The following is a 27,299-nucleotide window of genomic DNA, read 5'->3' as shown; positions in this document are numbered from 1 at the left end:
CACAGACAGAGACATGCTCAATAGACTCACGTTCTGATTTATTGCACAACATCATGTACATGGGCAAAATTTTCATATTTAACAGTAAAGAGACGCCTAATAAAGTAAACTCAGAGGTGTGTTCATATGGCCATGCTAGCGACAAATAAAGTCTTTGCTCTCTTCTTTACATAAAATCTGCCACCCCCACCAGGCTTAAAATGATAGAACACTTCAAGCTAGAATAAAACTATCATTGGCAATGTTCCCTCTGCCTTAAACATTCCCCAGCCAGCCCCCCCTCTGAACAGTGAGACATACACAAAACAGTCATTTTGGAGTTTCAATGACACCAACTCTTTACAAATCCTCAGCAATTGCTCAGCATATAAATTAAGTCATAATCAGTGGCAGTGACTAGATTGATAGAATATCACTTTCACGTTGTTCTGTGTTACATAAGGATATTATGTTACTTGTCTGTTACTAATATGGTAATAAAATTTACTGAATGCATGAAAACTGTTGCCAACATATAAAAAGCCAGAGTTGAAGTTCTTTCATGCTAACACCTGTTAAGTTGCATGACATGCACATTAGCAACACCTACAATATATAAAAGAACACAATCTTTGTGTACCAATTCCTTAAAACTAAGTATTTTCATTGATAAAATGTTATCTTTTCTGAATTAGACTACTCTGTAATTACAATTGAGAATATTTCTCTTCAGTTAACTTAAAAGTCCAACTGAAGTGAGCTTCAAAAATTGCCCTTTCTGATTCAAAGGATGAAGTGTGTCAGTCATAAATTAAATGTTGGTACATGTTGTGGGACCAACATGACTAATGAGTAACCTGACTTCAGGGGGAAAACTTTAAAGGTTAATTTATCCACTCCTTTTGACACTTATGTTCATAAACAAAACAGAGTTCTGGACACAATGCATGTGCATTTCCGTCTCAAGCACAAAAAAGAAAATGCAAGTATCAGATCTGCAGCTTCCAAACCAGGCGCAACACTTTTAAAACAGGTTAAAAAAAAATGTACAATAGGGAGACGAGCATGAGAAACAAATCAGTGGTGTGCTTGTAATGCAGAAAAAAATTCACAACTGTCAGTATCACCACATGTATTGCATGCGTACCAAGACATGTAAAATCCATTTGCCATTTATTCATTAGTTAAGTTGTTTTGGTCATAATTTAAAAAAAAGTCCTACTGAGCGAGGATGGGAACAGGGTCAAACAAAAGAGGCTTAATCCTTTGTATTTTAAAATGATGAGTTGGGGGTAAACGAATCTGAACAAGCAAATGCTCTGTAGTATTGCAAAACTGACGCAAAAATAAACAAACATGCTTTATTCTTGATATTTGCACACTTTTTCTTTCCAGCTTTGCAAAAAATGTTACAAAGTAATTTGATTCATCAAGTCGGTTTGATTTAACATGTTCCCAACAAAAATGCAAAATTCAGGGTAGTCATGCTGCAAAAACAGCAAACGTAGTTACATGAGACAGCCAGGGTTAGAGAGAGGGCTGGGAAAGAAAGATTGGGTCAGTAAAAAAGAAAAAAGAAAATATAGACATTTGTTCGGAGTGACCTGCATGTACGTACTATCTATGTCATGCGTTACAGCTTTTGTACAGACAGTTAAATAAACTTACATCATCCTACAGCAAAAGCAAACGGTACAAGTAACATTCAACACACCAGTTAAGAGTTTTACTGTAGTTATCACAAAACATTAAAAACATACATGCAACACTTAGTCTAGCCTAGCGATAGATACATGTATATTTTATATTCATATTGATATATTGTAAACCGACAAAACAACAATCACCAAAAATACCTACAACTACTGAAAAAATGTACACAGTACAGCTGGTACACCAAAATGTATTACCACTTCACTGTAAAGCACACAGCATAAATCAATCCTGTACACATGAGTGTAAAGACAAACAGTGCATAACGGCTAAATCGACATGCATCAGTCAAATGTCTGTGAGACAAAAGCAAACAGTGTAAAACACTGTACATATACAGCAAGTGACACCCCCCCCCCCCCCAAAAAAAAAAAAACCAACAACAAAAACCCATAAATGCTCCACTGATCCTTCATAAGAATACACCCCCGCTTACCAGCCAACTGTCATAAATATCTTTGAAGCCCAAAGCGAACCTTCCTAGCTGCTGCAAAGACCACAGGTAAGGAAATCAAAATAGTTCTTCCCTTCACAAGAAGCACGTTCACATTCACTGCTTGGGTTTCTTTCCAAAATGATATTCAGATCCAATTCTTTCTTTATTTGGTGTTTAACGTAGTTTTCAACCACGAAGGTTATATCGCGACAGGGGAAAGGGGGGAGATGGGATAGAGCCACTTGTCAATTGTTTCTTGTTCACAAAAGCACTAATCAAAAATTTGCTCCAGGGGCTTGCAACATAGTACAATATATTACCTTACTGGGAGAATGCAAGTTTCCAGTACAAAGGACTTAACATTTCTTACATACTGCTTGACTAAAATCTTTACAAAAATTGACTATATTCTATACAAGAAACACTTAACAAGGGTAAAAGGAGAAACAGAATCCGTTAGTCGCCTCTTACGACATGCTGGGGAGCATCGGGCAAATTCTTTCTCGTCCCAACCAATATGGGACTCCCCCTAACCCGCGGGGGGTATTCAGATCCAATGCACCATGCGTAAATGGCAGTGGGTTGTATAACAACTTAACAGGATGTAGGCATTTTCTTTAGTTTCTTCAAGAAGTGCCCCCAGTAGTAATATTTGCTGATCTGCAGCAGTCATTCTTGCGTATATATTCTCTAATGGAAATCTTTCTTTATTTCTTTATTTGGTGTTTAACGTCGTTTTCAACCGTTCAAGGTTATATCGCGACGGGAAAAGGGGGGGGGGGGGGGGGGGATAGAGCCACTTGTCAATTGTTTCTTGTTCACAAAAGCACTAATCAAAAAATTGCTCCAGGGGCTTGCAACATAGTACAATATATGACCTTACTGGGAGAATGCAAGTTTCCAGTACAAAGGACTTAACATTTCTTACATACTGCTTGACTAAAATCTTTACAAACATTGACTATATTCTATACAAGAAACACTTAACAAGGGTAAAAGGAGAAACAGAATCCGTTAGTCGCCTCTTACGACATGCTGGGGAGCATCGGGTAAATTCTTCCCCCTAACCCGCGGGGGGTTCTGATGGAAATGCTTCCAGTGAAAATGCTGAGTAAAAGCAACTGGGGCAAGCTTGTTCCCTTAGCATATAGGAGCCAAAAGAGATTTAAAAAAAATACATACATAAAAAAGTTAACAATAAAATGAGTTGACAGCAATAACTTAACATGAGTAACTGATGTATAACCTCAAGTGTTGTAACGAAGACTACAAACAGCTCTAATCTCCACTGTGACGTGTCAAGTGAGTCTTACACTTGTTACAGAAGTTTTTTGTTTTTTTTAAATGTACTAAGACGCTGGATGAAAAATTAACAAGCCTTTTTCTACAAGTACAATTTTTAAATTCATTTGAGACATTCTTTTCTTCCCACTGAATATTACCAATAACTAAAAATGTCCATGTCTCAACGAGTCAAACGCTGAAGTACTCAAATTATATCTTTTACTTGATAAAGGCTATCGTTGCAACTGGAAGTGTCACATTCACAATCTTCAGAATACATTTTGACAGTCAACCCGCCGTGTCTCTTGATATCGAAAGACTATCCCTGCCTCACCAAGTCTGCAATGTTACATGTATTGTCAATCAAAAAGCTGAATGTTCAAGTAAGTCATAGACCAAGAATAAAGTGGCAGGACAAAGTCCCAGATACAGAAGTGCTAGCCAGAGCAGATCTCCCCAGCATCACTACCATCCTGATGCAGTCCCAGCTTCGCTGGGCTGGGCACGTAGCCCGTATGCCAGACGAAAGACTGCCCAAAAGACTGTTCTATGGTGAGCTGCAACAGGGCCAGCGGTCCCACGGAGGACAGAAGAAACGCTTCAAAGACACTCTCAAAGCCTCACTGAAAGCGTTTTCCATCAACCCTGACACGTGGGAGAAATCTGCACTGGATCGTGCCACCTGGCGCTCCTCCATCCACAAAGGCGCCAAGATGTGCGAGGCCAGCAGAACCACCGCCGCTGAATTGATGAGACAGACCCGAAAAGTCCGTGCCATCAACCCTCCTGGAGACGTCCCACTCGTCCCTTGTCCCTTTTGTGTCCGAACCTTCCGTGCCAGGATCGGCCTTGTCAGCCATCTACGCACACACAGAAATAGCCAGCCCCAGCAACCCCCGGATGACTAGAGTGGTCCTTGTCGAATCGACGGACGAACACACACAGACCAAGAAAGGGTGGTTGGAGAAAGCTGTCCGTGTAAATTGAGCTGAAAATTCTTCTCAGGCACAGCGTTGTACTTGTGTGTAGAACAGAAAAGACAGAATGTGAGAACATTTTCATGTGAGATTTCATATTGTTTGGCTAATCATAGCAAGCACCTCAGATCCAACTCCAAGACATGAGTTTAATAAATGCAGTAACATAAAAAATACACCACCACAGTGTGAGTACCTCACAACTATCACAAATAACGATTCTTTGTTTGTTGTTATAAGTGTATGTGACTAGGAAATGTATCACAGTCTATAGATGTCCTTGTTCTTTTGCTATGTTCAAAAACTAAGGACAAGAGTTAAAATATGAAAGAATTTCTTTTTTTCTGATGACATTGAAAACATATCAGTGTTATACCATATACATTTAGTACACATAATGCCTTTTGTAACACCATCAAAACCTTTTTTTGTAGCATACATGCAGTATTTTCTTGAAATTTGGTAATAAACTATGCCAATTGTACAGTTCAAGCTCTAAGACAGCATTGCAGCTCAAGAATTCTTAGCCTTTGTTCAGCTGTTTTGTAGCCACAGTGCAAAAACACTCAACCAGAAAAAGAAAAACATATTGGTCATTAGGGTTCACATTCAGAAAACAATTAAGTCCTGAAGAAATGCACAGCCCAGAACAACAAAGAAGCCATTCACAAAATATACATATTGACAGAACAGCGGTGCGTATTAGCTGTGTGCGCACATGGCAGCGGTGTGTAACAGTAACGCTGTTTGTGCTGGTACAAGTTCAACTAAGCACTAAATGTACACATGCACAAAAACACATATGACTGCATAAAAGTGAACAATGTGCTTGTAAAATCGGTTCAAACAAGCCAGTACTTAGCAAATGCTGTATAGCAACCTTACTACAGCCAGCTGCATTGTTCAGAAACTAAACAATCACAAGCCTACACATATCGAGTTGTTTGCAAAGCAAGACATTTTAACATCCATTGGTACTCTTCTCTCAGAAAATTCAGCTGCGATGTGCTTCCACCACAACTTTCAGAAACTACTTCTACGAAAGGCATGAACATAATTTTGTTTGGCCAACTTTCACTGTGGTCAGAACAAAGGAACACAAATCCACATGTCCTTGTTTTCTGGTCAATGGGGCAACTGAAGATATCCCAACCAGACCTCTCTCATACAAAAATCAATCCAGGTTAACAGCTTCCAAAGAATCTGATGGACTTGACTGATATAAACCTGACAAGTCTTCTCAACAATAACTTCTTTCTTTCACAAAGAAATGCTGACTTCTTTCATAACCCATGGTATCTGATCATAAATAAAATAAAATAAATTGGGATAACCCACCCAGCATAATCCTGATTGTCCATCACATCCACTATCAAAACAAGAAGAAAACTCACATGATAACTGCTGACAACCCCGGACACAAAACGTGTTTCAATCATTAAGTTTGCCGCAGCGTATTTAGCCCTTGATGTATACATGCATAAATATCTGCAAAATGTCATGGTTTTGATATGTCTTGGTACCAACTGACCATTACCAATCAAAATGTAACTTTAAACAATGAACAAAATATAGGATGGGAGCTTGAGAGGGGACCTGGAGGGATCTGGAAGTGAGGGACTTTCAACACAACATGCAATGGACTGGGTCCACAGACTTAGGTCTCAGCAAAACAGCAAGCCTTACCACGTTATCACCTGCAGACTACGTTCTTTTCAATACAAGGGACAACACTTGAGACAGAAAACTCAATTCAGTTTCTATCATTTGCTTCTGTGTTGATTTTAGCCTTCTTTCAATCTTTGTCATGGCCGAGTTAGTACAAAGAAATAATGATCTGTTCCTTTCAGCCAAATTCTGTCCAAATGCATGTCACAACCACCTTAACTCATGTCTACTCGACATGTTGTACAAATCTCACTTGGTAGTCAGCTTCACTGCAACAGTTTTTAGCTCAAATTCATTGCCCAAATTTACAGTGAAAGCGCCTGTGCCTCCATACACTGCCAAATCATACCATTACCAATGTAATGATGACAAAACCTGGAGATCTTCACCTCAGGCCACGCTTCTGTTTCAATACATTAAAAATCTAATGTCAGTACTTCTGCATGAAAATGCATGGGTGCAACCTGGAAAATTCCAAAAACCGGCAAAAGTTGGGGTCCAGCTTTTTTAGTATTTAAAATGCCAAAAAAAACCTCTCCTGGAACAAAAACATCGGCAGCCGATGAAACCAAAAACCGGCTGCCGGCATGTAGCCGGCAGAGTTGCACCCATGAAAATGGCACCACAACAAACACATTACAGGAATTGAGGAAACAAACATCAATGAATCGAGTCAGGGGAAAAGTTATGACCAATCATTCAACCCAAAGGCTGAGAACCTAAAAAATCTGCGTAAGCCAATTCACAGTCACAGACAACAAAGCACTGGTTCTGAAATGATCTGGACATGTAAACAAACAGGTACAGCACAGGACAAAGAACATATCAACCAAGAAGAAGACAGTTCAAGTTACTCTTGTTTCCCTTGAGCTGCTAGGCTTTGCCAAGAGATCAGGAGATTCTTCTACATCACTATCAAATATTGTAAAAGCATGTCATCATTCACATACAATTCATATGATACGCCAACACTTTGTTCAATTCTTTGAGAATAAAAATTCACAGTATTTTCATTTAGTTAAAACGTCAGAAAAATACATCCATTATATAAAATTCAGAGCCATCATCTCAAAAACAATTTTTTTCCCCTTTGAATTAAAATTACAAGAAACAAAACTTACATGAGGCGTTTGAGAACATGAGCATTTGCTCATCCTTCCTTTTTCTGACTACTGGCCGTGACAACAGGGACATAACTTGTAAAAGTGATTTTAATTGTGTCCCAAATAAGTGAATATGATGGCAAAAACAGCTGAAGAGAGAGACGGCAGGTGACAATCAACGCAGTACAATGCATCCCCTACTCTTTTCCCAGAGGCTTAGTTCCACTGATAATTTATCAACAAACTGTATCTGACAACAAAATCAGCCAGTCATTCAGTTTTACATCTTGACACTCAAAGCCATCAGAATGCTTAAACCCTTTCACTAGTTTCAGTGACCTTTACACCATAGGAAGTCTTCAACCTTCTTTCTTGATCATAACATAAGGTACCAAGAGACAGTCAAGTTGCTTTAGTGACCATAATGTTGCAAAAACCAACCAGGGTTCCACACAACCCCAAAAGTCAAGGGTATTCATACCCTTTCAGGCAAAAAGTAAAGGGTTTTTATACCCCTTCCAGATTTTTCACAGGGTATGAATGACAAGCGGTGTATCCATGAAATGTCATTTTTTCCCCCATATGATTGCCTGTCTGGTAGTGATCACCTTTGCCATTTTGACGTTGTGACAATACATGTATATATATCATAGTGTATCAATGCATTCAAGTCTGCTGCTCTTGCTGCAACCCATAATGATACTGACTGATACTGACTCACTGCTGCTCTGGCTGCAACCGCCAAACGACAATTTTGTCTGTTTGGGGTCGGGTTTTTGTTCTTTCGTTTTGCGAGGCATTTTTTGAGCAGGCGATAGCACCGGATAGGCTAAAGCGAACAGTGCCATCGAGATGATCAGTAGAGCAGGCGGCCTGCGTGCTGTTGCTTGTAAACTAGCAAAGGCTATACCCTATCAGCGTTTGACTCGTACGTTTTTTTTACCTCTTTGGAAGAAAAGAGTTACGTATTTATACCTCTTCAGAGAGCATCTCGTACGTGATTTGGAGGGTCAAAGGGTATTATACCCTTAATTCTACGTGATGTGGAACCCTGCCAACATTCAAATTCTTGAAAGAGTCTTCCTTGTATGATGAGGCATCAAGGTAACACATCTGATCATAAAATCCACCTCAGTTTGGATGCTACTGGAAAAAAACAAAAACGGATTGGGCAGACCAGATAGATGGACCAAGAACATACACCAACACACACAAAACCTTTGTACAGTGGCTCAGCAATTACAAAAATTGTGGTTGTGCTTGGGAGGGGAAAGGAGGGCAGCTCAACTCTTTAGCAAGCAAACCCTAAAACATATGACACAATAGGGATGCTGGCAGTTGTGGATGTGAAAGAACCATAACAATCCACGTGATCAATAACAGATCAAAACTGGTTTGATTGCGTACAAACTAGTCACAGCGTAACCACAGTAACAACTCTAAAAATTGTGTAGAAGTTGTGTACAGTAAAAATACAAGTTTACAATTTCAAGCCGACACTGTCTCTACAATGGAGGTCTTGATAATTTCACCAAAATTTGGAGACACAGTCTCCTCACCTGACTGCTGCTGTGTTCTGAAGCTGTCAGTGGATGATGATGATGATGGCGATGATGATGTGGGTGAGGATGACGCAGACAGACCACCATCCTGCCTGGCAATGCCAGCACCTTCTTCCGGCTGACTGCAAGCACTGATGGGAGCTGGAGAGCGGCAGGTACTTTCAGAGGAAGTGCTGATCAGAGGCTCCAGAGGTCCAGAAATGGTGGCGGCAGGTTGAAGAGGGCAGAGCTCCTGTGAGTGGAAACTGTCTTGGGAGCTCTGAGGGCTGGTGGACCCAGGTGGGACATCCAGCGGAGTGCAGCTCTTGGGCACTTCTAGCGGTTCCAAACTGCCGCTGCAAGGCGGAAACTTTGAGAAAGAGTTGATGACAAAGTTCTTCTTGTCGCTGTCCAAGTCTGCAGCAGGGTCTGCAGGGTTCTCACAGCCAAAGATCAAGTCAGGCTTGGGGTGAGGCTTGGCATAGGGTGGGGCTGCCTCATCATTGCGATTCTGCATGTGGGAAGAAATGGCCGGGCATTTTTCTTTAAGCTGGTCTTGTGTAGTGTTGGTCATAACAGCGTAGGTGGAAGAGGAGGCTAGCAGGCTGGTAGCAGTGCCGGACTTCCCAGGAAAGCCCTTCCTCAAGTCAGGGGCAGAAACAGATGTGGTAGTGGCAACGCCACGGTTAGGTAGAGCAGAGGTCCAAGCCTGGGGACGCTGAGGTAGGAGGCTCTGCGGGTGTGAGTGACCCTGAACCTGCTGGCTGCCAACATAGGATGACAGGGACTGGATGGGGCTCAACATCTCTGAAATGGGCTCCAGCTTGAAGGATTGGGGGCCAGATGCTGACAGGGTCAGGTATTTACTCTTGTCAGCATTGTTGGGAGGATGATGCACGCTGACCACTGAGGGCAAGGGATGCTGAGCAGAGCTCATCCCTCCACAGCTGTTGGGGATGAGAGAGGGGGAGGGGTAGGTGACCAAACTCTGGTATGATTTCTGGTAGCCGGTGGTCCGACTGTAGCCTCCCTGGGCCGCGTTTTCACGAGACCTGTCCCCCATGTCAGGGTAAGCATTCTCTTCGCCTTCAAAGTGGTACAGAGTGGATGTGTTGTCAGTGTTGTACACCTCCTCCTCAGAGTCGTTGAAAAGCAGAACGCGGGGCATGTGGGGAGGGTGTGGGTGAGGGTGAAGGTGCTGGTGGTGGTGCTGAGGGGGGATGTGGGAGCCCAGGTAGCGCTGATTGTGTTCGGCAGCAGCCAGGTGAGCGTGCTGTACATCCTGCATCATGACGTTGCACACCTCTGTGTTTTGACAGTCCCTGCAACTTCCCCGCTCATTGCTGTTAAACTGGGTCCAGTCCTCTGCCTCCTCCTCTTTCCCTCCCCTTCCCTCCTCCACTCTCCCCCCACCACCAACACCGCTAGTTTCACTGCGTGTCGATGACACTCTCTTGCACTCATTGTCTTTGCGTTCCAACTCCAGACGCATGAGTGTGTGAATGAAATGAGTGCGAACTCGGATGGGGTTGAACTCGATGCGCCCAGCAGCATTTCCACAGCCATCCTTGGTGCAGCCACAAGGGAAAGAGAGTCTGTCAACCTGGCATTTGATGCCTGCCTGACTGCACGCACATGTCTCTGGGTCACAATACACCTTGCAATCACACCCACACATATTGCGAGAGATGCGAATGTCTCTGCAATCGTCCTTCTCCTCCCCTTCAATCTTCTTCACCCCAGCACTGCGCAGCAACATGCGACGCTGCCGAATAGGCAAGGGTTGCAGGAAATAACAGTCATCATAGTCACTCTCAGAGTCAGAGCCAGAAGACACCTCAGGCAAGTCCTCAGCTCCAATGGCAAGTAGAGGGGAAGGGAAGAGCTTCCCTTGACGGCGCTGCTCCATCAATATCTGCCGATGAACACGCTTCTTCTCCTTGGCATGGTCCTTCAGGCTGAATGTACGTTCAAAGACATGCTGTCCAGACATACCTGCGCACAGAAGACATTCACAACAACATTAACTCAATAGCTTGTTACAACCAGTGGCAAAAAATACTCAAACTAAAAAGTAAACTGTGTCATTCGTTCTAAGCTGTTTTTCCTTTCCTTGTTTCTTGCGTTGTTTTGATAGAAAGCCTATCACGAAACCCAGACCAAGAGACCCACAGCAAAGGAAGCACAGAGCAAATGCAGGGATCGCGCTAGCTTTTTAAAAAACGCGTAAGTCATACGCAACGAAACGAAAAAAACGCGTCACGGACCAATATTTTTGCGTACTATGAAAACACGTACAGACACAAACAAAACACGCACGAAAGACTTAAAGACACTCCTTACCTAAATACGGCGAGTTTTCCTGTCGAACTCCGCGCACGCCTGTCGAATAACACCCCTGCTGTCTCCAACCTTCGGACCTTGCGAGTTTGTTTCCCGCTCTAATACGACTAGACACACTTTCCGCCTTTTGGAAGCGCGAGATGGGAGAGCAGCTAATGTCTGTTTCATTATCCGACAAGACATTATCTGGTAATACCCTCGTTACGTTCGTTTGCGATACTTCGATGCAAAAAGAAACGGACTTTAGTTTTGACGCGCAGATTTCATGTGTGTCGTCACTTCTCGAGCCCTATAGTCAGTTTCAGGATCGGGTGATTATTAAGTCAGAGCAAAAGCGCTGCGTGAAGACAAGAAAAAGTTACAATATTTTTGCGTATGGCTTACGCGGCGCGGCAAAAAAACCGCGTCAGCGACTTTTAAAATGCGTCAAATACGCAAAAATCGTGCGTAAACGCGATCCCTGCAAATGCCCATACGACTTACCTTTGTCATACATAAAATGAAACAGGCATAAAGTATCTGCTGTTTGTTACAAATCTGCAAATATCCACATCCAAGCTCTACCCTATATTATGACTCACCAACTAACTCACGTGAGTACAAAATCGAACATTCATTTAAATCAATATGGCTAGAGGGTGTTCACAAGGTTTTGCCTCCAGAGCCTTAGAAATATATATATACAAACAATATATCTAACCATAGCTCTTTCTTGGACTGGAATTCAAAATCACAAACAGTGTATTCGTTCCGTGTTCGTCATTTTAACGTGAGTACATTGCTTTTTGGTCTCTTTATTGTTCCCTCTCACGTGCAGTCGCCATTGTTTAATAGTGAATACAAGGTATAATATGTCTTAAGATGGATGATAAGAACTGTATTAAGAACATTAGCTTACCGAGGGTTGATCCTCCTTCGCTTGGAACACAGGTGAAGCCTTGTTTCCGGCTGAAGTAGTACACCGTCACATCTGTAAACTTCACATTCCTTTTTGATCGCTTGCCTGGTGGCGGTTGGCCTACTGTACAAAAACAAAAAAAAGACACATAGCTTATTAGCTTGTTAAGTGCTGGGATAAATCATCAATAGCACAGGCAACACACACACACACAAATCTGAAAATTCAAAGGGACTGACTAGCACAGACACATAGCATATTCAATCTTGTTTCAGTAAATATGCTTGTGTTTCTTGCCAAATAACGTCTTTTTGGTTCGTTGCTTATGTTACAACCATTCCTCCAAGACTGCCCCAAACCCGCTGAAGTGAAGATACTCTATTGGTATCACCAGAACTACTAGTACTATGAAAGAAAAATCACTAACTCTAGCCTAAAAGTGAAGCAATCGCGAACACTTCATAATTCACATAATTGGTAAAGCATCATAAGCTATCTCACTCGCAAAGTGCAGGACATGCTGGAACTATGTGATAAAGCGAAAAGCTGCTGGGATTTCAGCTCCAGACATAGTTACAATAACTTACATGCAACTCCAACTATAACCGTCCTCTGTCTTGCCTACAAAGTGATCATTTCTGGTCCAATTTACAACATAGGTGAACATTGAGTTTAACCAGTAAATTAACAACTGTCAAAAAATAATTACCGGTGGAAGATGGCACATCAGCACTGCCGTTGGTGGCATTGCTACAGTTGCTGTCATCGCTCTCAGAACGGGCTGAGTTCAAGTCCTCCCCACTGTCCACCTCTTCAAGCTTTCTCTTAGGCATCTTGGTGCTTTAGGTGTGTGGGCAAGGTGTTATCTGCTAGCATTGGATGTGGTGCAGCAACATCAGTGTGGCAGGCAGGCTGGTCACCTAATGGCTTCTGTGGCACATCATCCCTCAGCGCTTTGTGATGCGCCTGCAACAGCAAACACACGTACAGATCAATGAAAGTTCTTTGTTGAAGCAAAGTGAAAATCTCTCTCTCCCCACCCTGGGACTCCATCCTTGCTCCAAGAGATTTTGACCTGCAGGTGGGTCAAAGTGACATACACTCAGACAACTGTAGTGTAGTTTTCACGATTTATCATTCAAAATTCAAAAATACAATTCAGATAATAGTTTATACCAATCAAATTTGAAGTCACAGGAGAGAATGCAACCTCTCCAGAGAGTTATCTGATGTGTGAGTAATATAGATCTATGAATCTGCTGCAGAAATATATTGGCTTATTGCTGTAAGTTTCACTGTAAATGCTCCTTTGCCTGATGAAAGTACCTCTCTTATTAGAATTCATTGCAATAGTAACTGTGGTACATGTAGAAGTAATGAAGTCCTGCCTGAATCATTTACAATGATTTTCCTCCGACGTACATCAGCAAAGGTGTTCGAATGATCAGCAAGTGAACAGTACGCTCATTAGAAAGTTAGCGTTACACTGTACCCAGACAACTGCATTCACACACTTGGAAATTATCAGCCAGTGCACGTGAAACAAAGGCTGATCATGAACCAGTATAGACTGGCAGCCTTTGCACCTCCGCCCTAAGCAAGCAGTTAAATCAGCTGCGGTTTTCTTTGTTCTTTCTATTACAGAAAGCCTGTTGGCATATTTATCCATGCATTTCTGCAAACTTCTCTGCAATCAATTGTGGTCTTTCAGATTCATTTGCGTACTTCAGGACTTTCATTTCTACTGTTTGGAGAGAAGCCACACTGTGAGCTTTCTTGAAGTTTATTTCATACATATATATACAGTTGAGTATTATATGTAAAAATAGGGAAATAGCTCAGTCGGTAGTGGCGCTGACTTCAAAACCTGTTGTCGCTATCGGTATGGGTTCGATCCCCATTTCTGGGATTTATTTCCAAGAGTCAACTTTATACATACTCTTCCTAGGTGTCGGAACACCCCCGTGGGCATGCATGCGCATGATAAAGAACCCAAGTTCATTGCAAAAATCTCAGGGCTTGGACAATACACGCATGTAGGAAAAAGAAAACAAGAAAGCTGAGGCGTGATTAACCATTCAGTCAATCTAACCTTTTTAATAAAACAAAGAAAGAGAGAGACACAGAGAGAAAGACTCAAAGAAACAACTCAAAACTTTGTTACTACGAAAGGATAGTGGCTTTAGGATAATTATCCAACCTGTCCTTCTAACTTACAGTCATATACACAGAATAACTAAAAACGTAAGCAAGAGAGAGAGAGACAAGACAAGACAAGACAAAATTCATTTTAGACAGAGAGACTTAGTCAGAGGGAGTAACAGACAGACAGATAGAGAAAAAGACAGACAGATAACCTAAGATAATTTGAAGAAAAAAACACCTTGGAGGCTGAAGTTTCATCATGCTTGTAAATGAACGTCGCAAGGTGACCCCATAATCTCTTGTCTTTCAATATGACGCCATTTAAGTGTACCAAACTTGATATGACATTCTCTTATCCATTAATCGGCCAAAGAAAGCACTAAAATCAAAGGTTTGAAGTATAATTTCAAATCATCAAATTTCTTGCCATTATCAACACATACATTTAAAAAAAAAATGTTAATCAGGAAATGAAAAGGAATAGACGAATGTAAATTTTATGAGTCTACTTCCAAACAATAAAGTGGGTGGCTATTTAACAGTTTTCTTACATTTTAAGGAGATTTTCAATCAAACACATACAAAACATATATATATTTTCGAACACAAGGGATAATAAGGAATACAATTATATCACTTTTGTGATTCAAATTCCAATTTTTTTTAAAAGTGGAAACATCAGCAAATTTTGAATTATCATTTCATCAACGAACAAGAAGAGCAAACGCTCAATCGAGTCACTTTCGCAGTTCTGAATATTATATGAGGCATCAGATGGACAGGAAGAAATTGCTATTCACAACACAATGCATACCTGAAGCATACCTGTGACCTTGAAAAAGGTCAAAGGTCACCAAAGCAGACGTCAAAGTGTAGAGGTCACTGGGAGTCACGTTCACATAAAATTTGAGCCCGGTCACTTTTATAGTTTCCGAGAAAAGCCCAACGTTAAGTTGTGTGTTGCCGAACAGAAAAGGCTAGTTATCTCCCTTGTTTTTCTGATAACGTTCGTAAAAGGCTACAGATGTAAATACTTTGATGTAAAGAATAATCCTACAAAGTTTCAATCACATCCGATGAACTTTGTCAAAGATATAAAATGTCTAATTTTTCCTTTGACGCTGACCTGTGACCTTGAAAAAGGTCAAAGGTCAACGAAACCATCGTTAAAGTGTAGAGGTCATTGGAGGTCACGACTAAACAAAATATGAGCCCGATCGCTTTGATAGTTTCCGAGAAAAGTCCAACGTTAAGGTGGTGTCTACGGCCGGCCGGCCGGACGGCCGGCCGGCCGGCCGGACAGACTAACACTGACCGATTACATAGTCACATTTTCTCAAGTGACTCAAAAACTTTAAAGGTACCAAGCTCAAATGCAATCACATAGTCGGGACTTGGTCAAAGGGTGTGTGACAAAAAAATTCAAGAAAATTTATCAAAAACTCTGTCCACGACAGTGCGGCCTCAACTTTTGCAAACAGGCCAATATGACGCAAGCAAATAGCGGTATACAAAAATAATCGGAGAAATAAATCACACAAGCAACTGTGTTCAAAAATGTGTAACGAATTTTCACAGAAATCTGTTGAGTAGTTTTTGAGATATGCATTGCACAGACAGACAGACACACATAATATATACCCATGGGAGACAAACCTCACCCTCTGCCCTTGTTAAAACATTCAGTCAATACTTGACTGAATGTAAAAATGGGTAGCACCATACTGTTTGGCAGCTGGCTTTCCCCAGAGAGAAAGCAGCCATTTCCATGAGTAACCTCACAGGACTGTATGAAATATTATCCTTATCCTATATTCTCCTTTACTGCAACCATTCAGAATTTCTCTTATTTTGAATTTGCAAAAATACTCTTCCCCATCAATACTCTTCCCCATCACACTTTATTCATATCTGAGGAGTGAGGGCCTGAGCAACATCTACATCACCACAAGACTTCTTTCTACCTACTCCCCCCCCCCCCCCCCCTTCCACTGTACGCCTTGTTTGTACCCGCCTCCCCCCCCCCCCCCCCCCTCCCTCCACCCTTCCAGTTACACTGCAAGACTTTCTTCTACCTCCCCTTCCATCCAATTCCACTGCAAGACTTCTACCTCCCCCTCCATCCACCCTTCCTCAAAATCTTCCTGCGCTGGCTTGGCACTGTGCCACAGCAAATAAGCAAGAGAATGGTATGCCTGCTTCGTGTGTTCATGTTGTACTTTGCCGTTTTACTTCTACACAGTTTCCTAAACCAGCCAAGCCAGACACATTTTTCATGCAGAGCTCAAGCTCTTCTACCAGAATTTCTGATTATGGTTTATGTATTAACTTTAATCGGGTAAAAGGGTTGTCTCTCTCTCCCATTGTGCTAGTGGCCGAATCGAAGAGTGTTGGGGGGGGGGGGGGTGGGGAATTAACAAAAAAATCCCCAGTTCTTGGTGGAGGCAGGAGGGATACTAGCCGCTGACATTTGTTCCCTTGGTTAGACCTAATGGCATGCAGCGGATGAGGAGAGGAAAATCAATAACCCCACAGAGAAACACACCCCCCCCCCCCCCCCCCACCACAGTTCTCACTGTGTCCTGATTCCCGGCTACATGTAATCTGCAAGGTTTTTTTTGCAGAAGCCTAACATGGCCAGCCATCGGTTCAGTTGTACTCTCCTGGATGCCCTGTCTGTAACGTGCACACCTCTAGGTAAACTTTTATTAGGAAGACACTGTTAACCCAAAGCATATATCTTCTGTGTAACTGCATGTTGACCGATGATGAGGACTGACAGCTCTAGTTCCGCTTTTCCTTCTTCCCCCCTATTCATCCTTCTCCATCACTTGGATGAATCAATTGGATGGTCTTTATGACATTTTGATTACAAAGTACAACTGCAAGTATTCAACACGACTCAGAAATAGAATGCAAATAGAACTTGGTTGTCTCTCTGAAAACAAACATGCTTTTTTCCTGAGCCTTCCCTTTAGCTATCTGATGCAATTTGCAAAGGGCAGTCTTTAACAAAACAGACAAAAATGATTTCACCAGTTAAAGTAAAAACAAAAAACAAACAACAACAACCAAACATTCAGACAAAGCATTCACATAGCCAAAATGGTATTCCTGAACAAATGCACTAAAACTAAATAATTCAAGTAAAACCAATGTGAGATACCAGTCCTATCCCACAACTGCAAGCACACAGTGAACACACATATCAAACAGAAACAACGCCCCACCAAACAGAACAATTTCAAACAATACACAGAACATTTACAAACAATACTTGGTTCAACTGAGTCCCCCCCCCCCCCCCTCTTCTGCATCAGCTGACTATGAGCCACAACAGCGCCTCAGCTAAATCAGTTCTTACCAGGTCAACACCTACCAGGCAAAGGCTCAGCAGCAGCCGATTTCTTGACCTGACAGAAAACAATTAACCCCCAACAGCTCTCCGTGCCGTTGCACTAATCTACCGTCAGCAATCAGTGCTGCCTCGGGAACCCTACCGTGAATCAATTGACAGAAGAAGGGAGAGGAAGCCTTACCAAAACAACGGCAGGAACCACAACAGCGGATTTAAGTAGCGGAATCAATTAAAGCGCGGTGTCTCTGAAGACAGAGGGGAGACGGTGACAAGATGACAATAGCCACTTGCCTTTTACCTGGAATCTGACGATGAGCGATTGACAACACTATCTGTCAACTTGTGGGCACAGCAGTGGTTTTGCTCCACTAACCCCCTGAAGGCTTGATCACACGTCTCTGATTCCAGTCCTTGTGTGCTCTCACACTGCCGCGCCAACCTGTTTATCCGCGGCCTGGCTTCCCCAGAACCACTTTATGCCAGTGTACCTTGTTTCTTTAGTTCTTCGTCTCCTTACACCAAGATGTTGCAGCTTGCATGATCCTTTTAATTCTGTGGATATTATCTGTGCTAACAACAGAAGATTGTTTTCATACTGCCAACTAATAGTCATCAACCAAAGTTGCTTTTGATAAATAACAAACAAAATTAAACCCCATTAAAAAAAAGTCTCTTGGTCATCTGCGCTTCTCCAGAACATATTTCCTGTTGTCACCCTATCAATTCATCGTATAAGCCCTACACAACAGAAAGATACACAGAGATACATTTGCATAATTCATGAATTTTGTCTGGGGCGATTGGATTCAGACTATGGAGATTCAAGAAACTTCGGCACATTACAGCTGAAGGGAAATGGGTACAGAAGGGGGGGGGGGGGGGGGGGGGGGGGTTGGAAGAGGAACACAAGAACTGAACCACAAAACTGGAAAAAGAAAACGCGGCTGACCAACAAAAATGCCACCCCAACTTCTGCCATGGAGAGAGAGACACACAGAGAGGGCGAGAAAGGGAGACAAAAAGTTCCTCTAGTTACTGGCTGCTGAGACCGTTGCCTAGGAAACCGCGCTGGCTCAGCCATAATTTGACAGTCAGCACTAGGGCCGATCATTGAGAAAAGGCGAGGGGAAAAATCAATATGGCCATGCTGCAAACTAAAGGCAAGGGATGGTAAGCAGCGATCGATGGCCTGCGTCCAATGCTAGCTCTGTGGGCTCGGAACGGGATTATTTTATCGATTTTTAATACTAATTTCAACTCCCCTGCATTGTCATACCAATCTGTACGCCTTGGATATATGAGAACACATTAGCACGGTGCAGTTTACAAACACAAACGGTACTCTCGGATAACATCTCCGGTCATTTGAATGCAATGTCGGTCTTTCTCCAACAAAACCTGAGAGGCAATACTCTTTGACTCACATTCTAGTGATTTATTCCGTCTATATGCCATCGTTCGTTCCACAACTAGGCCAGTTTAATTTCTTTATAAATAAAAAAAAACATTTTTGGGTTGCACAGTTTCAGAAGGGTTCAAGTGAACAAAATAACAAGTCACGTAAGGCGAAAATACAACATTTAGTCAAGTAGCTGTCGAACTCACAGAATGAAACTGAACGCAATGCAACGCAGCAAGACCGTATACTCGTAGCATCGTCAGTCCACCGCTCACGGCAAAAGCAGTGAAATTGACAAGAGCGGGGTAGTAGTTGCGCTTAGAAGGATAGCACGCTTTTCTGTACCTCTCTTCGTTTTAACTTTCTGAGCGTGTTTTTAATCCAAACATATCATATCTATATGTTTTTGGAATCAGGAACCGACAAGGAATAAGATGAAAGTGTTTTTAAATTGATTTCGACAATTTAATTTTGATAATAATTTTTATATATATATTTAATTTTCAGAGCTTGTTTTTAATCCAAATATAACATATTTATATGTTTTTGGAATCAGAAAATAATGGAGAATAAGATGAACGTAAATTTGAATCGTTTTATACATTTTTTGTTTTTTTTACAATTTTCCGATTTTTAATGACCAAAGTCATTAATTAATTTTTAAGCCACCAAGCTGAAATGCAATACCGAAGTCCGGGCTTCGTCGAAGATTACTTGACCAAAATTTCAACCAATTTGGTTGAAAAATGAGAGCGTGACAGTGCCGCCTCAACTTTCACGAAAAGCCGGATATGACGTCATCAAAGACATTTATCAAAAAAATGAAAAAAAAACGTTCAGGGATATCATACCCAGGAACTCTCATGTCAAATTTCATAAAGATCGGTCCAGTAGTTTGGTCTGAATCGCTCTACACACACACACACACACACACACATACACCACACCCTCGTCTCGATTCCCCCCTCTACGTTAAAACATTTAGTCAAAACTTGACTAAATGTAAAAATGGACCATTCACTTTTTATGTTATTAGAAGTACAGAACAAATAGACTATACGGAAGTTAGAGAGAGAGAGAGAGAGAGAGAGAGAGAGAGAGAGAGAGAGAGAGAGAGAGAGAGAGAGAGAGAGAGAGAGAGAGAGAGAGAGAGAGAGAGAGAGAACGTATCCTGTGTGAGACCGTGAGTATGTGTGTCAAGACCCAAGTAACCCTTTCCACACCCCCTGGGGTCTCCATGCAATCCAGCACATCCCAATTTCATCAATTCCATCTTTCCACTCCTGGCCCCCTCCAAATCATCCACCCCCCTTCACACCCTTTCTGGCTTTCAATGTCCTCCCTCCAATCCCACCTCCCATTTCCATCCCAAACACTTTTCCACCCCCATACAGGCAGAATTGATTTTAGCAGACAGACTGGTTCTTGCCCAGCAAACAGAATGGCACTAGTCTGCTCAATGGTTTAGCTGGGAACCCACAAAAATAGATAATGTGTAGAATGAAAAGTAAAAGAATAATTTCTCAACAAAACAATGAAAGTACTAGATAGCTGTTTATCTAACAAATGTTTCAGCTTCAATAACCAATGTAAATGACTGAATCTCTATACAAATACATGTAATTATGAACAAATGAAGCAATATATTTCCATAGACAGTGGGACATTTTTTCGCATAGTAAACTGTACTTTTTCACCTAGTTAACAGACAGGTGTCCTATTAGTATTACTCTAGTGGAACCAAGACCATAATTCAGGGGCAATTTTCAAAAAAATTTCCAATACTGAACATTTGTTGTTTAACCTAGCCAGCACCTATCCTCAACCTCGGTCTACTGTATCCCGACTAACAAACAAATTGATTTAAATGCAACTTTACACACACAAAAAGAAGTAAATACGGAATTCCGTAATATACGGAAGAAAAATCACCCATGATAATTCTAAAACAAAATCTAAAACAAAACAGACCAACAATAAGACTGTTTATACATGTATCTGAAGACTTGACAAACATTTTTACACAAACAAAATGTACAAACACTACAGTAAAACCTTTATTCCCTGCAATAAATCAAAGTAATTAAAAATCTTTGAGTTTTTAATTTGGACTACGAGAGAGAAGTCGCATTCTTGTAGAAAATCATTGACAACACAGACCTGTCATTTTTGGCATAGAAGAAATTGGGAAGGGTTACTAGTATTAGTATTATAGTGTGTTTTAAGACAGAAAAACATAGTATCGGCAGAACACGACTCTGATGAGTTTCGTGTCACAAGCGTTATGAACGGAAGATTATTTAGACTATGTGTTCTAACACTGAAGCAGAAGAACGTTCAGTTTAAAAAAAATGCAGTCTACGTCATCGTTAGGACACATAGAGCTCTGATGCAGCATGGTTTTTGTCAAAAGGCTACGTGACCGAGAGTTAGATCTTTGTTCGTGTCACACTCTAATTGAACCTGTTATGAACGGAAGATTTTGCGAGAGATCATATCTCTAAAACTACGAGTGGATCTTTATGAAATTTGATATGGATATTTTTGAGGGGATTTTTTCATGGAGTTTTTCTCTGTTTATTGATAGGACAGGTTGATGATGTCATATATTCCGTTTGCCAAAAAGTTGAGGCAGCACTGTCACAGTCAAAGTTTTTCATCAATTTGATTGACATTTTTATCACACAACCTTAGATCTAGTCCGGACTATGGGATTGCATTTCAGCCTGGTACCTTAAATTTTCGTGTTTGAAATTTTCTTTCAAAATATATCATTTTTTCAATTTCGTAAAAACTGGAATTTGAAACAGAAAAGTGTTATTGGTGTATTCCCTATGGTTTCCTGTATCTAAAAATATATAGTTTTGTTGTATTTTATTAAAAATGATGCTTACAAATTAAAAAAACACATTAAATAACCACTATCTTTATCTATGGAAAACTACACTTAAAATCAACTTCTGCCAATTCCTTATTATTTTCTGATTCCAAAAATATATAGTTATATTCTTTCTTTCTTTCTTTATTTGTTGCTTAACGTCCAGCCGACTACGCAGAGCCATATCAGGACGAGGAAGGGGGGGATGAAGGGGGCCACTTGTCAAGCGATTCCTGTTTACAAATGCACTAACCCATTACTTGTGTCCCAGCAGGCTTTAGTAAAACTAAATTAATACCTACTGGAAGATTACCAGTTTCCAGTATGTTAAAATAGGCTTAACCTATCTACTGCTGGACTTACATCAGAACACTAACAGATTAAACTATACATGAATCGCGAGACAAGCGGCAAGAGAAGAGATTTTTGGAAAAAATACAGGTGAATGAGCAAGAAGGCAGAAAAAAGAAAAGAATTCATGAAGAAAAAGAGAGCATGACAGGAAAGAGGAACCAAAAATCTACCTAACAGCAAACTAGAAAGCTCCTGCGGTTCCAAAAACAGGAGGGGCCTTTAATTTCATAACCGCAGTGCCCCACTGCGGGAATATAGTTATATGGTGCTTGACGTTGAAAATATTCTCAAACTTAACATAGTCGAATCGTTGAATGGAAATTGTACTTTCAAGCTCTGTGCAGCTGATTAATGGACAAAAGCACACCATTTCGAGTGTGGAACACGCACATGACGTCATACTGAAAGGTAATAAATTATGGCTTCACCTTGAGACCTTATAGTTAGTTATACATGTATTTCAACCATGGTAAAATGTTTAAAGGGGTTTCTTTTTCAGATTAACTTCTGCCCTTGTCTGTCTCTCTACTCGTATACATGTCTCTGTCTGTCTGACTTCTTTAATGAAATGTATAATTCCTTAGTTTTGCAAAAGTCAAACTAAGTATTATAATTATACCTAATTGATACAGGTCTCTAGATTATTATTGTAAACTTGTGGGTTTTCTTCAAAACAAATTTAACTAGTGTTTTAAATGCAATAATGGGACACGCTGTGATGAGAAGAAGAATGTGTGATTACGAGCAGAGAAAGCCTATCAAAGTGTTCTTTCTCTATTTTCTATGGCATTCCGTTTGTCAAATAATTATTTGGATACTTTTTCATGGTTTTTTCACCAGTTTTAGCTAAAAAATCATTATTTAGAAGCTCATGTGCTAAATAAGTAATTGTTTATAAACAATGTAAAAAAATTCTAAATAATTTTTTGTTTTACGTAAACCATTCATTGTTTACCTAAACAGTTCATTGTTTACGTAAATAATTCATTGTTTACGTAAATAATGTAGTGTTTACACCAATAATCACTTATTTCACAAAATAATATTTTTTGGGTGGATAAAGTCAGCAGTTGCTAAATAAATCATTGTTTACCTATATAAATTATAATGCATTATTTAGCAGATTCGCTAAATAATGAAAACTGCTTTCCCTAAACAATTCATTGTTTAGGGAAAGCAGTTTTCATTATTTCGGGGAATCAAGAATTGACTTCTAAACTTCATTTTTTTTCTTTGTGTATATACTACAATTCAATACAAGGTATCTCCAAACATTATTTATCGGAAAATGTTCGTAAATTTGTTTATTTTACAAGCTGAAATTGCCGTACGAAAAGAACTGAATGCGAAAACAAACAAAAGGTCAAGGTCATGACCGGGAGTGTTTAGTTTAGTGTTTGCATTCTCACCCTTGAAGTTGTTGAAAAAAAGTTTTCCGTCCTAAGTTTTCTGTTCTGTCTCAACAAAAAACTTTCTGCTACAGCAACCGCAGCAGGACCAGGTCCGCCAGACAGAATGCCGCATATGGCATCAGCAGCAGCGCGTGAAAAAACTTCCAAAATGTCTCTGGTTTCAATATTATCGTTCCTTCCTGCTCCCTCGGCCATTTTGAATTCCTTCGTGACGCGAAAATTCTCCGTAGTTTCGAATGTTTTTACTTTTCTCTTTGAAATGAAACGATTAAAGGAAGAGAAATGGAAAGACAGGCATGTTGTTGGGACATACACAGAACAGAGAACATATGGGGAAAAAACTGTGTTTCAACAACTTCAAGCAAGAAAATGCAAACACTAAACACTCCCGGCAGGGAAAAACCTTAATTGACCTTGACCTTTGACTGTGTTTGAGATCAGTTATTTTCGGTTTCAGCAATTTCGGCGAATCCTAGAAACCCCTAAATAATGGAAAATGTGTTGGCTAAACAATTCATTGTTTACGTAAATAATTCATTGTTTACGTAAATAATGATTTATTTAGCAACATTACTGATTGTTTATAAACAATGTAATATAAGTCTAAATAATATATAAAAAAATTATTTAGAATGGTTTTACATTGTTTATAAACAATTACTTATTTAGCACATGAGCTTCTAAATAATGATTATTTAGCTAAAACTGGTGAAAAAAACATGAAAAAGTATCCAAATAATTATTTGACAAATGGAATGCCATAATTTTCACCTTGTAGCTTCCAACAGACACAAAGCAACAGTGCAGTACCACTTGAAGTGAAATATCTTGTACTTTATTTTTGACCATCTGTGCAACACTTCATGGACGCATGATCTTAGCTGTTCACGTATGATACTGATAGTGATACTTTCAATTGTACGTGAATTCTTGTTCGGGTAATCGAAAACATTGCTTTTTTTTTCTTGATAGATATACTGTTAATGTTTCCTCTGAAGGAGAAAAAATGAAGGAAAAACGATTTTTAGGCTTGCTCAACAGAAACAAACATTTGCTTTTGCCTAGTAATTTTTATACAGTACAACTACAACGGCAGCATACACTTCCTCCTTTTTTACCTTACAAGTTCTCGGCAAAGTCGACAACGCTAAGTATACTTTACGAAGCTGTCTGCATGATGCTAAAGATATGAGTTTTCTGTAAAAAGACTTCGCGAAGTCGACTTCTGGCTCAATTATGGACCACCTTTAAAGAAACAAGAGGCGAAGCCTTCAAGGCTCACGTAAGAAATCGACAAACAGTAACACAAACTCAATCACTCCGTCACACACACACAGTAAGCATAGGCGACACGGTGCAAGAGTGCGAGACACTAGATCTAGATCTGTCTGTAGCCTACTTACGGGGACACGACTGCCAGATGGCCAGATCGACACTGCGCTTTCGACAGCGTTTTCTCGCGCAGACACTGGAAACACGCTGTGCAGATTAACTCATTCAAGGCGCGTCTAAATTTCCCTTGTGTTCCCTGCCAGCGCGCGATTTAGAGCCATTTTGAAAAAAAATATTAAAAATCAACGACACAAGATAACCTTACATACTTTATGTTTTTGCAAAGTTTGGAACTTACTCTTTTAGAAAATATATGAAACATTTGAAAGTACATACCTTTTGTTGTCTTCATATCCAGGCAAAATATCCAATTTGAAGCACACAAAAAAAACTTTATTGTTCTTGAATGAAACACCAGTAACTCACTGTTGCAGTACTTTTTCTCACAAAATCAAGCTGATATGCACTGTTTCAAATGTCAATAGTGTTGCTGGTGAATCAGAGTGTTGCTGGTGAATCAGAAACAAAAATTACTGTTAAATAGACTTGAACTGGTGAGTGTCAAGCATAATCGAGGCGCGTCTAAATTGTTAAATTTCCCTGTGTTCCCTCAAATCGGACAATTTTGACCCATTTTAAAAAAATAATAAAAATCAACAACACAAAATAACCTTACCTACCTTACATTTTTGCAAAGTTTGAAACTTGCTCTTTTACAAAATATATGAAACATTTGAAAGAACATACCTTTTGTTGTCTTCACATCCAGTCAAACTACCTCTTTGAAGCAAAAGACAAACAACTTTCTACGTCATGGGTTCATCATACACAATGTCATGATCGACACTTTCATTGCCCGAATCATCACCCAAATGATCGTCCATTGGCACAAACTTGTCACCAATATCTAAAATATCATCTCCACTATCATCATCACTTAGGTCAAGATCAGAACCGTACTGAATAACAAGTTCTAGCACTCTTTTCAAGTTACTACGTCTTGTCAGCAGAACGATCCGCCATCTTGGAAAAGTCAAAACACGTGGATCGCACACCGTCAACAAAATCAAATTAATCCCAACAATTGAAGGGAATGGTTCCACTGTAGACAGATAGAAGTTCATTGCAGGGGTTGTTTCCCTTGGTCAGCAGGACCGTTTACACCGTTAAAAATTCGTGATATCTATTTTTCTGGAGCTACGAAACCGAACAATGTGAAATCATCTTCTCCGAATCGGCAAACTGCAGCTCGGTGATAACTGTATCTATACCACAATCCTTCACGCGATCTGACCTAACCTTGACCTGGTCTACATACCACACAGGACACAAACCAGTCACCTGTTTTTACCCCCCCCCCCCCCCCCCCCCCCCCCCCCCCCCGTTTTCTTTGGATACACACTTTAACTACATACGTGCCGACGAAATGTTGATCATCGCTTCAATATTTTGAAGCTGTTGCTTGGATAATAACCAGGTAAAATTAGTATTTCGGTGTTTAGTCAAATGTTAAAGTTTCTATCACACACATACACACACACATACAGACAAAGTTTAGCATCGCATAGGCTACACTTACGTGAGCCAAAAATTAGTATTTCGGTGTTTAGTCAAATGTTAAAGTTTCTATCACACACACATACACACGCACAGACCAAAGTTTAGCATCGCATAGGCTACACTTATGTGAGCCAAAAACACACATGGTGACAGTACTGACACCTAAACACTCTGATAATAATTAATAATAGACTTTGAAATAATGATCATAGATTCATAGTTCTCAGATTCAGACAGAGGGAGTGGAAGAAACGGGATGTTAGTGATACTGACTTTTCAAGTCTTTTGGGAGAGAGGGGGGGGGGGGGGGGGGGCGGAGTGACACACAGTGACACACTAATACTGATAGTATCACACTGGTAGTCCCAGTCATGATTATCTAAGATCTCAGTAGAAGTGCAATACTATGTTGAAATATTCAGTCAAACGTAAAAAGGGGTGATACTGACTCTTCAAGTTAAAATCTCAGACTCGAGTCAAGAGAGAGAGGGAGAGGAAGAGAGAAAACGTGAACGAAGCGAATGAAACATTCTTTTTATGCCAATTCCTAATGACACACCCCCTTCGAAGCAATAGAGCATTATTCATTTTTGTGCAATCAAAACAGGTTGAAGATCTGTAAGAGTAACTCTGAAGGCAACACCTTAAAACTACGAAAACCAACACATGCATCGCCATCGTGAAAGGGAAGATAAATCAACCCTCTCAACACAAGACATCAATAAGCTTCACACTACTCACCGAACGTCGGCGTTTGCGGCGTCAAACGGTTTTTGAAGGTGACAATAGCGGGGCAGGGCTGTGACCAACCAACTACTTCGACCAAGAAGGCTTCTCACGGATGAATTAATGGGCCTAAAACTTGATAATCGTACGTGACCTTTCTCTGCTTCCGACAATGAACATGCCTGTTCACGAT

The 27,299-nt window shown here is 40.5% G+C and overlaps 1 protein-coding gene across 1 annotated transcript; it reads right to left on the bottom strand.

Annotated features, from left to right (window-relative positions):
• Positions 1-21: 21 nt before the first annotated feature.
• Positions 22-27,299, bottom strand: LOC138959794 (cysteine/serine-rich nuclear protein 2-like). Its single transcript, XM_070331407.1, has 4 exons — positions 27,122-27,299; positions 12,652-12,908; positions 11,943-12,065; positions 22-10,696 (listed from the first exon to the last, which is right to left on the bottom strand). Exons 2-4 carry the CDS (start codon positions 12,773-12,775, stop codon positions 8,649-8,651), a joined length of 2,295 nt encoding a protein of 764 aa, XP_070187508.1. The 5' UTR covers positions 12,776-12,908; positions 27,122-27,299; the 3' UTR covers positions 22-8,648.

This window comes from Littorina saxatilis, linkage group LG2 (genome assembly GCF_037325665.1).
Source record: "Littorina saxatilis isolate snail1 linkage group LG2, US_GU_Lsax_2.0, whole genome shotgun sequence".
In the NCBI taxonomy this organism is placed as follows: Eukaryota; Metazoa; Mollusca; class Gastropoda; order Littorinimorpha; family Littorinidae; genus Littorina; species Littorina saxatilis.
Note: the sequence above shows the minus strand (reverse complement) of the source record. Positions and strands in the feature narration are given on the sequence as shown.

Bases quoted from the DNA above. Each gene is read 5' to 3' on its own strand.
- LOC138959794 (XM_070331407.1), bottom strand. From the start codon at position 12,775: ATGCCTAAGAGAAAGCTTGAAGAGGTGGACAGTGGGGAGGACTTGAAC. The intron at 12,066-12,651 runs GTAATTATTTTT...GTTTTTGTACAG, and splicing joins TGATGTGCCATCTTCCACCG to TAGGCCAACCGCCACCAGGC. The intron at 10,697-11,942 runs GTAAGCTAATGT...TTCTGTGCGCAG, and splicing joins CGAAGGAGGATCAACCCTCG to GTATGTCTGGACAGCATGTC.